This window comes from Coloeus monedula, assembly GCF_965178545.1.
Source record: "Coloeus monedula genome assembly, chromosome: 2".
NCBI lineage: Eukaryota > Metazoa > Chordata > Aves > Passeriformes > Corvidae > Coloeus > Coloeus monedula.
The window spans coordinates 11,484,339-11,495,466 of NC_138782.1; the positions used below are offsets into that span (position 1 = coordinate 11,484,339).

At 43.9% G+C, this 11,128-nt stretch overlaps 1 protein-coding gene across 1 annotated transcript; it reads left to right on the plus strand.

Annotated features, from left to right (window-relative positions):
- Window positions 1-6,723: 6,723 nt before the first annotated feature.
- On the plus strand, window positions 6,724-10,151 carry TMEM17 (transmembrane protein 17; the record flags this gene model as incomplete). The annotated part of the gene is made up of 4 exons (XM_082302842.1): window positions 6,724-6,871; window positions 9,031-9,134; window positions 9,363-9,476; window positions 9,861-10,151. The coding sequence occupies 4 exons, from the start codon at window positions 6,724-6,726 to the stop codon at window positions 10,149-10,151; spliced, it is 657 nt and encodes a 218-aa protein (XP_082158968.1).
- Window positions 10,152-11,128: the final 977 nt, after the last annotated feature.

Below are 11,128 nucleotides of genomic sequence, written 5' to 3' on the forward strand. Positions count from 1 at the left end.
AACTCCTCATCTGAGTCTTCAAAGGAAAAGACTAAAATGTGGATAGACTCCAGCTTTATAGCAATTCCCTCCCATTCTGCATTTGGCATCAGGTTCTTTCTGATTTCTTTACTCAGGCATATTTTCCCTCAGGGGAAATTCATTACAGTTAGAACACTGCCCATGATTTCATAATAAGTATTTATGGAGTTAATCAGACTCGCGTCTCTCAAGGCGTCTGTTGCTCTGCTTTGGTAAATTCCTAATTATCCCTGCAGGACAGCAGTGTCAATCCTGAGCCTTCCTACAGTGGGTTGCCATGTTTCATACTCAAGGAAAGGAGATGTTCTTTAGGTGTGATCAACACAGGCTGCCTGGTACCGCGGTGGGCAATTTGTAGTGTACAACAGAACTCTCCTGGTGTATTCATCTCCTAAATCTTTTCCTGTGTCTGCCTGCTAGATTTCCTCCCAAGGAACGCAGGGGAGCCTTACTGTCATAAAATTTCAGCATTGGTCCACCTTCCATTTTAATTACTTCTTACTGGCCATGGTGGCAAAGTATGTAATTGGTCACACTGTAACACAAAGCTGCAACTGAAGGTTTTAGCCCTGGTCTTCCCCCTCCAGTAAACTGCTGCAACTCAGTAACGCCACCGAGGCAAAAATCGGGCTCAAACTGAGCTAATTCAAACTAAAGAAGTAAGAAATCACAGCACAGTAGCACTTCTCAGCAGACTCCAGTTTTTCCCACAGGTATCTCTGGTTGTCCTTCCAACATGTATAAACCTGCCTCTTGATGTGGATGCTACAGTTTAGAAACAACACTTTGCTTGCACAGTGAGCTCAGCGCATTTCTAATTAGAGCTGCTGCACCAGCTTCATGAGTTTTAAAATACTGTTGTAATAAATCCTGCAGCTGCAGATTCAATATTTCATAAAGGCAGAGTTTGAGGGGGAAATTTCCTCTTAATTGAGTTCTGTAATAAGGCATTTCAGGGAGAAAGAGGACAAGGGTGCAATCTGGATTTGATCCTTCAGTCCTGTCCTCCACTATGAATGGGAACAATTCAGCATGCAGGAAAGGAATTCCTTGATTTTAAGCAACATCTTTATAGTAAGAATTCCTCTAGACTTTCTCCAGTCTTAAGCACCACCTTATAGACTCTGGTTGCACAAGGAATCCCATTTCAGAAGACAAATAGAAATTTTACATTTCAAAGACAGCAGGCTGGGGAGCTCAAAATTATCATTTGTACGATGACAGTAACTATAACAGCTGAGACTAAGGTGCAATGGCACAAGTAGCCAGCATGTACCCACAAATAAGAAGGCCCTGCCTTAAACAATTGAAAATGTAATAAAAAAAAAGAATTAAGCACTCTTTGGAGCTTCTGAGAGTCACCACATTCTTTCTTCTTACTACTTGATGAGAACTTGAGCCAAGTTAGTTTTGTCTGGCAACACAGCAAATAGCCTAAAGCCAAGAGATTATGGAATAAAAGTAAATAGGGAGCCAAACCCACACCACAACAGGGCCATATTGTAGGTTGCAGTAGTGTTGCACCAACATCCCCAAAAGCATAACCCACATTGTTGGAAGCTAAAGACCAGAACTCTGGTGGTTCTTAGGCAGTGAGACCTGTGGGATTCCCAGTCATTCTCACAATCTCTGTCTCTCACAAGGATGAGGCGTTGGCCTGGGCGAGAAGAGCAGACAAAGGAAACACAGTGGTGCTGACCTGAGAACACAACACCCTCACATTCATATTTACCTTTGCACTCAGCAAAGCTTCAAAGCAGAGAGAGAGATTGTTCTTGTTTAGAAATCCAAATTCAGACATCCAAATGCATATTAAAGAATCCAAATATCTAACCTCAATTTTGGGTGCTGCTGCCACTCCCATTTAAATTCTGCAGAAGCTGTGGCATACTCACACTGTTAGGCATTTATGTAACTGTCCAAATAGGAATTTAAAGACTAAAAATAAAAACCTTAACCCTGAGATCAGTCTGTTAACTAAACAACAGTCCTCTCTGCCTTGTGGCTTCTTTTTTCCTAAATGATCAAATTATGGGTGTTATCCTCCATCACTCACTCAGGGTTCGGGCTCGGGCTAATTGCAAAGGATGTACAAGGCAGCTGTCACAGGGACCTGTCAGCAGTGTGCAACAGCAGAATCAATCCTGCCTTTGCACAGCTGATGCATGCCACCTTGGAGGTACATTTTTAAATACTGTGCCATCTTGGGATTCTGCAATTAAAAGAGAAAGCACTGGAACTGCCAGGGTCCACGTCCCAGGAAATCTTTGCAAGAGTAACACAGACTGCAGGTGAAGCATCTGGCATGGTACCCAGGGAACACAAACAGCCTTACCATCTAGAGAAGCTCAGACCCACAAAACATCATGTGGGAGAGCTTAGATCTCTGTAAAAGTAAAGAGTCACATTTTAAAACTTCCATACACCTTGATTTAGCAAAACAACAAGACTCGATCAGTAATCAGTAGAGAACAACAGACACATTCAGCAAGCACATTGCCCCTTCCCATGAACAGCCTTCTGGGGGAGCCCACCGGGAGAGAAGAGGTGAAGCCTCTTTAATTAGTTTGGATTGTACAGATAATATTTAGACAGTTAAAATTATGCATGAAAGATCAGCTTGCCTATCTATGCAAAGATGAGACCAAGGCTGAAGCCCCATCAAGGATCTTTAGTAAGAAACTGGCTCAAAGTCCATTCACTCTCAGTAACCTTCTCACGTACCACAAAAATCTTGAATACTTTTGCAACACAAACAGTAAAACTTGTTTAATAGCCGTGCCAGCTTTCAGACTTTCCCAGCATGCTTGACAAAACTATGAATCAACAAAATAAAACAAGCCAGGGAGTGGCTCTAACTAAATGCCAATTACAGCAAGAAGAAATTCAATCTGCAGGAGCAAGTAACAGCCCTTTCTTCTTCTTCTTCTTCTTCTTCTTCTTCTTCTTCTTCTTCTTCTTCTTCTTGTTCTTCTTCTTCTTCTTCTTCTTTTTTTCTTTTTTTTTTCCTGCTGTCTTTATGCTTAAGACTAAAATAGCCAAGATATATTTAATGCAGGGAATCCCTGCAGTGATATGTACTTGAGAATACTTGACACAAGGGCCTGGGCTAAGTCTCATCAGCAACAATAATTGTTTACCAGACACAAATATCCCATAGGTGTGAAATTAAAACCTGTACAAGTGACACACAGAAAAGATTGTCCTGGGGGATCACAAGGCAGAAGCACAGCTGTGAAATTACTCTGGCAGACACTGACACAGCTTTCAATCACACACATTAGAGTCTTCGTGGCATCTGTAATTTGTTAAAACTCCCAATCTGCCCCTTCATTATGAGGACATGGGGAGGAAGCAAGCCTGTACTCTGCCTGCCTGCACATACCTTGGCTCAGCAGCACTTTTCACATGTTTTCCAGCATTCCTGCTAGAACACCAGGCAGGTATCAGGGAGCAAGCAAGGAAGGGAGTCATTTCTGTTGCTCACATAAGGGGACAGCAGCACAGGCATGCCAGAGAAAATAGCTTTTGTGACATTCCACACCAACACTGTCAGAAATACAGCAATTGTGCTTCAGGTGCAAAGGTAAACCACTGGAACCATTTAAATGAACTCTGCATTTCTGAAATGCCAATTGTGCAAAACTGCTGATATTTCATTTCCACAGATATACTGCATCTGGTGTTTATGGCTTTGTGTTGTTGCCAGAGAGCCCCAGGAGCTTTGGTCTGGGAGCCAGGCCAGTGTCTACCAAGTTAGTTGGACTGCTGTGGATACATAAAGATCCAATATTTCTCTGATTTAAAGCTTGCAGGCAGATTTTTCAGAGACTTTTGTTTTATTTATAGCTAGCATGTGTGGAGAGAAATAAAGCAGTCATTTAAAATGCTGGGCCACTATGAGCCTATTTCTTCCAGTTTCGTATTTCAGTACCTTATTTTGAAGCACAGAGAACTGGAAGTCTGGTTATTTCTACGTAAACATCCATTTGTGAATTAGACAGAGATTCAGCAAGGGAAGGCCTCTCCATTAAGAAAGGAAAAGGCCAGACAGAGTTTTGTCACCAAAGCTGGAAACGTGACACTATTTATACAGATGGTCACTGTCTCTGTTACAGCCATGTAACAGTTAAGTGCTTTTCCTTCTCCCACTCCTTATGGCACAGATTCTTGTCCTTCTGTTACAGAAAGCTCTGACGTGTCAATGGAGATGCCCCAGGTATTCTGATCCTTCAAGTTTTAAGGTTTTCTTCCACTTGAAGGGATGCTCTCCATCCCTCCCTAGAGAAAATCAAAATAATTCTGATCATCAAATTGCTAAAAGATAAAAATTTAAAAATAGGAGGCTGCAGTCTAACAAAAATCAAAAAGAATTAGTAAAAACAAAGAGTTTCTCTTCAGGGAATATTTTAAGGCGCAGACAAAAATATTAAACAAAAGTGTGCACAACTTTGTTTTGTGGGGACATGCAGGATGCTCGGCCATCTGCTGAAAATGGAAGGCTGCCAAATATCACAGAGTCACACCTTGAGTCTGGAAGCTGAGCCTACATGGCAAATCCATACATTTCTTGTGGTGTCTGCATGTCATCAGCCTTTCCTTTACCTTTTACTCAGTTTTACACTTTGCTGGCTGCTAAGCTGGACTGCCTCAGTTTTTACAAGGGCAGAGCCCAATTCTGCAAAATAGCATTGGCTGCTGCAGAGCTGCTGGCAGGACACCTGGCTTTATGCTTGAAGGTTTTCAGAATTGGGGAACATTAGACAAGCAGTGTTTGGAAGACTGGGGTCCTCACTCAAAGCCACTGGCATCAGGAAAAGGCATAACGTGTAGTTCAGGAAAAATTCTTCCATCTTTCATTCAGAAAAAGTAATCAAAAGGAAAAATCCTTTAAGGCTGAACTTTTACAGGCCACCAACTTATACCATGAAAAAAACCTTGAAATTTCCACGAATATCTGACTTAATCAAAACTCTGTCATACTTTAAATTCATATAAACCTGTTTCTTGTGTCTAAGTAGTTGAGAGTATAGGATGAGAGTTTCTGTAACTTGAAGAGTGGTTAACCAGGTCAGGACCAAGGCAACAATAGTAAAACAATACTTCTGGCCATCTCATTGAAAATCTTGCACAGATTCCTCACCTTGCCTCTGTCTATAGCAGAGAACTTTATGATGATATTGGCTAAACAGTGCAAAAGTCACCATTACAGTTGTTGAGCCCGAAAGGAAATAATTTCCAGCACCTACTGGCAACTGGCAAAATAACAGGTACAGACTGCACTTCTTAAAGTTCAGAAACCCATCCAACATTAATGCTGGTTTTCATATGGTTTCCTCAAATATAAGAATGATCCTTAAACTCTTGTATAATTTCAGTTATCCTTTAATGCAGATTCCTGCTGGCATACCCACATTTGGAGAAGCCCTTAGGAAAGTATCTGTTGTCAATACTACACCATTCATCAGCTCAAAAGCCAAATGGATTTCTCATAACTCCTGCTTGTTTAGCCATCTTTCTCTGTAGTCCTCCCAGTGGGATAGAATGAAATTAAATTTAAACTAGGATTTAAATTATTTAGTTGGAGATAATTGAGTTTGGGAAGTCGTACTGGAGCACGATCACCTCGGGAAGCAGCTGAACATGATTTGAGGTGGGGGAGCAGAAGTGAGCTGGCATGCCTGGCCGAGTGAAGGTGTCCCTGCCCATGGCAGGGGGTTTGGAACACTGTGGTCTTTAAGTTCCCTTCTCACCCAAACCATTCTATAATTCTATGTCACATTAGGAACAGAAAATTTCTCACAGTAAAATGAGCAAGCTGCTCTCTTTCATCCTGGTTGTGCAGGAAATAATTTCCCGCATGCCTCAGAATGGCATCTTTTTTTTCTTTCTCGGAAGGAATCAGGCCCTAGAGGGACTGAAAAGCCTAGTGAGCAAGCCACCTCATTTCTAGGGGGCCTACATTTTCCAAATAAAAGAAGCACAAGAAGAAGTTGGGTTTACATTATTAACTTATTGTGATTCCATGAGACCTCTAATAAGGGACAAAGCTGACTTGGCTAGAATGGCCGTGTTGGTCTCACGACAGCTTTTAACTTCCGAGTACCACACACAGGTTTCCTTGAGGAAAAGGTATTTTCTGGCTCAGTTACACCTGCATCTCTCGTAAAACGAGTCATTCACATCCACTTTAAGTCGCGACACAGAATGTTCACCCTTCTTTCACTCCCCCTCTCTCTCCCGCCGCCATCGAGGACGAGCATTTCCCCGGATTTATCCAGATGGAAGCAGAGCGGTTCTACAGCAGCTTTCCTCGGGCCAACATTCCGGTTACCGTCTCAGAAAACCCACACCCTGGCCTCGCAGAGCAGAAGAAAAAAAGATCCCCTCTGACTGATCCGCAAGGCAGCAAAGCGATGCCCGAACTGAGGGGAGACGCTGGCACCCGAACCCCGAACCCCAGGCCTCTGCCGCGGGCAGCGCACACGGGCGGGGCCGGGCTCGCTGCCGAGCGGGCTGCATTCCCCCAATGCCGCGCCCCGGTGGGCTCGGGGTCCATCCCCGGGGCGGAGGCTCCGCTCCCCCCGCCCCAAACCCGGGATCGCTCCCGCCCCAAACCCGGGATCGCTCCCGCTCCGCTCCAGCCGCTCTCCCGAGCCGGGCCCCACGGCGCGTGCGCGGCCCTGCCGCGGCCCGGGCGCGATGGCGCGGCCCGAGGGACCCCCGACGCTGCCCGAGCCGCTGCGGCGGCGGCTCGTCTCCTTCAGCAGCTCTGTGTTCAGCGACAGCCGCCACTCCGCGCTCGGCGATGTGCCCCGCGCCCCGCCGGGGTTCCCGGGCTACCGCGCAGGTACCGCGCGGGCCGCGGCCTCGGGCCGGGCAGGCGGCGGGGCTGGGCCCGGAGCCCCCTGTGGGTGCCGGGCCCGGGGCCGCGCCGGGACCCGCCGCTCGCAGGAGCTGCTTTCGCTGTCGGCTTCCTCTTTATTGACCCTGCCTGTCGTGGTGACCGATAGCTGCGCCCATCGCATCGCCAGTGGAACTCGCGGGCCAACACGCGCCCTTTTCAAACCTCCGGCGCGAGAGTAGCCGTGGAAATGCACACAGTACGGCCACGCAGAAAGGCTGGGTGCATTTAAACCGATAAATCCGTTCTAAGACGATCAAATTAATCAAAAAGCCGTTCTTATTTCAAGACAGGAGTACCCTCTTTCTTTGTGTAGTAACGCTGCTGACACTTACTAGTTCTTCATTTCATTTATCAAACATTTCACAAATAGCTTCTCTCTTTAAGCTTTTTTCCTTCCACTTTCTCTTCAGAGAATACTCCTATGTTAATATCCAATCCACTGAAACCAATTGCAAATTATTGGACATCGGGATTTCAAAAATTAAGTTTTACACATATATATCTTGGTGAGTTGCTGTAGCAACTGGCCATTGCAATACTGTCTGGCTTTTCCATTAATTTTAGCAGTCACAGAAAATAAGCATTAATTTAATTCAGGGATAGAAAAATGAATTAGAATTGGCTTATATTGCTTAAACATTCATCCAAACACAGTTTTAGAACTTGCACAGAATTTATAAATAGCAATGCCATGTCAAGGAAACCTTTAACATACCTAAACATTGTTATCACAATTGAAATTAGAATTCTTGGCTTCTCTGTTTTTACGTAATATGGCCATGAACCATTACATTTTTATCCAATTCATATGGGACAGAAATGTAGTTACTTATAACTGGATGGTTGTGGGTTTTTTTGAAAGAAAGCAGTGTTCTGGAATTTTATCTTGGTGACTGCTCAAGTTGTCTTGGTGTTCAAGAGATTCCTGCGTTAGGACAGCTGGGACACTTTTAGGTAGATGGTGAAACTGCTTTTGAGGTACCTATAGATTTTAATTCCTTTGCAGATGTAAGAAAGTGTCGATGCTTAAAAATGGGATTACTAGATAGATAGATAGTCTTGCACCTTCTATTTCAGTATAACAAATCTCTCCCCCTCACAACACCCAGGTGTGTCCCAGTTCTGTTCCCAAATCCTCCCCCCTTCCCACTTATTTCTAGTGGTTACCATGGCTCCCTCGGCACCTGGCATAAAGACGTGTGAAACAGACTGTACCAGGCTGCGTGGAATGCCAGACTGAGGTGGAACAGAGGTGTGAGAGTGGTTGAAGGATCTCAAAAGAGAAGGCAGTGTCAGAAGAGAGGTGGTTCTGAGGCTGGAGGTGAGGCAGTGTGACTGTTTAGAGGAACTTCCAGTCAGACACCACCAACGTGACAGGCAGAGGCACAGGACTTGAATGCAAACCAGCAGATGACAGTGAGTGCTTTTTAAACTTGCTCAGGTAGTAACCGAGTGAAGATGTGCCTAGAGGGACAAACCAAAATGGATGCAATATCAGTTTACTAGAATATGGCATATAAAAATGAATGATTCCCTTTTAAATTTTTTCATAAGTCTGACCTTGTAGGTCTATTTTAAATTTGTAAATATAGAATTTACTGCCCACCTTGGAGACTTGCTGTTCTCTGCGTTGCCATTGAGTGAATGCATTTTGTTCTCTACAGACTTAAAAGGCTGAGCATTAGTTTGACACATATTTGAAATTATCTCTTAAGAATCTGACAAATTACTGGTTTCCATCCAAGTTTCTGTTTAAGTAAAAGGTTGAAAATGAAGAGTGGTCCATGCAAGCCTGCTCTCTAGCAGCTCTCTTGAGCTAAGCCTCAGAGGTGGTGGAATAAGCTAAAAGCCACCAAGGTAATCAACAATTGGACACTCAAGTTGAATATATGACTGATAAAAATGTTCTGTCCCAGGAACCAAAAGGTGCTTTAGGTTCCAGGAAATGATGTAACTCCAGATAGGGTGTGGAAATAAAAATATTTTTCTTAACATTTAATTTGAGTGGGAAGAGTGTTATTGCCCTGCATGAAGCTAAGATGGAGCAGTATCCTTCTGTCATATTTACAGCAGGAGTGATGAAATCTTCTTTCTCTCTGCAGATTGTGAAATCCTTTCCAGTTTGCCACTGCAGATGTCCCTCTATTTCAACGTTTATTTCTTCCCGTTTTGGTGGCTCATCACAGTTGCCATCCTCTACCTGAAGGTGAGAATGAAGGAAAGTGCTGGTTTGTAAATGTATATCACATCAAACACCTAGTATGGGGCACAGCTCACTGGAGTTAGAGGTTGTTAAATTGATTTGGGAATTCCTGGGAACTGGAGGTTTAGGGGTATTTGAATGCCACTACTGTCAGTTGACAATAGCACAAGAGTATCTTCAATTAATCACAGACTGCATGGCAGAAACTTCTACTCTCTTCTTCCCCTCCAGTATCCAGTCTTATCAGATTATTACAAGTTCATCCTGGTCACCATCATGATCCTGGTCTCTCTGACAGAGCTCATTCGACTCTACCTGGGATACGTGGGCAATCTCCTGGAGAAAGTACGTTACCAGATGTACATAATTTCTGCAAGAATTTCTGCTTTTGGGAGTTTAGCTGGCAGACATTTTATTTAAGAGATTTAAGCTGAGGAGATGGTTATTTCTCTTCATCTTCTATTCCCTTGGCATCAGCTTCCACTTAATTCTCTGAATTCCAAGTAGTTTTCCCTCAGAAGAGAGCCTTCACTCCCTCAAACTGTTTTGTCAGAAAATACAAGTATGCTCAAAAACACTGGATATGAAAATATGAAGCCACCTCACTTTGCCTTCTCACATTATGTGCTGGCTTTTGAGAATTTAAAACAAAATGGCTTTCCTTCACAAGATTTTGGATTTTTCATCCCAGCCGTCGGGTTTTTAATTGGTGGTGTCTCCCTGTTACAGGTGCCTGAGCTGGCTGGGTTTTGGCTCCTGACTCTCCTCCCGCAGTTGCCTATAATTCTCTTCTTGCTGTTTAATGAAGGCCTGAAAATCCACTCTCTGGAGCGAGCCGTCCACATCATCTTTGCCGCCTTCCTCTCCTTCCAAGTGGTCGCGGCCTTTTTCACGCTGAGAAGGATGGTGAACACGCTGGCCGCTCGCTTCCGCCGCACCGAGTTCCACCGCCTGGAGGAGCAGCGCCCCGGGCCCAGCGCTGCCGGCCCGGCCGGAGGGAGCAGCTCCCGGGGCTGGTAGGGGCCCCGTGCCGGTGGAGATGGCGCCCCGAGGGCCTGACAAGGTAACAGAGCCCGGCCCAATGTTGCCGCAGTTCTGTTTCCGTTTTGTTGGGTCATTCTTTGCCTTCTTGCCTCAGAGGTATGAAAAAAATAGATCTTGCTCAAGAGCCGACATTAAACCTCAGAGGTTGGAGCTCCTCTCTGCAAGGAAAATCAAAGCCAATTCCATGACTGACTTGAGTGGACTATTTGTGGATTGTTACCGAGTAGGTTGGGAGACTTTTATGTAATTCAAAGTTGTGGCATTTTTAAAAAACCAGAAGCCTTTTTCCTTACTGTTTGCAGGAAATTCTTTTGTTTACAATAAATCTTTTCTACACTTTTTTGTGTTGGTACCAGTTTTGCCTGTATTCCAGATGTGTTGCACATATTTAATGTCTGATACCTCAGTTAAGGAAAAAACAAACCCAACCCAAAATCAAACTCAAAAACCCCAAGAGATCTTGAGGCTCAAAAAGAAGTTAGTGAACAAAGATTACACTTTCAGAGATGGTCTTCCAGGTAATTCCAGCACTTAGAAATTCCTTACTACTATACTTGGGATGTAATTTCAAAGGTATTTGTTCCACAAAACTCTTACAGTCATCTCCTTTGGTTTAGTTACAGTTTTAACTATCAATTCAGAGTGGTGCAATTTTCCCAGATAGAACAGTAACAAAATTTTAGCCATTTAAAAAAAGGATTTTATGTCACTGAAAGGCAGAACCTGTTTTTCCCAGGTCAAGGCATATACCAAGATTCTCTCATTCCTGTTATGTGTATTAAATTCTAGACTATCTTCTGCAGTTCTGGTAATGGCTAAAAGTTCACTTTTTATGCCAAGGGGTGATAGAGATTAAACATTTAAATAAATTTTTCATCTAAATCCTTTGAGTCCTTTAAGCAGGGCAAGAGTTGTCAGTTTTGAGAGCTGGCATCCAAACTGCTCAGAGGATT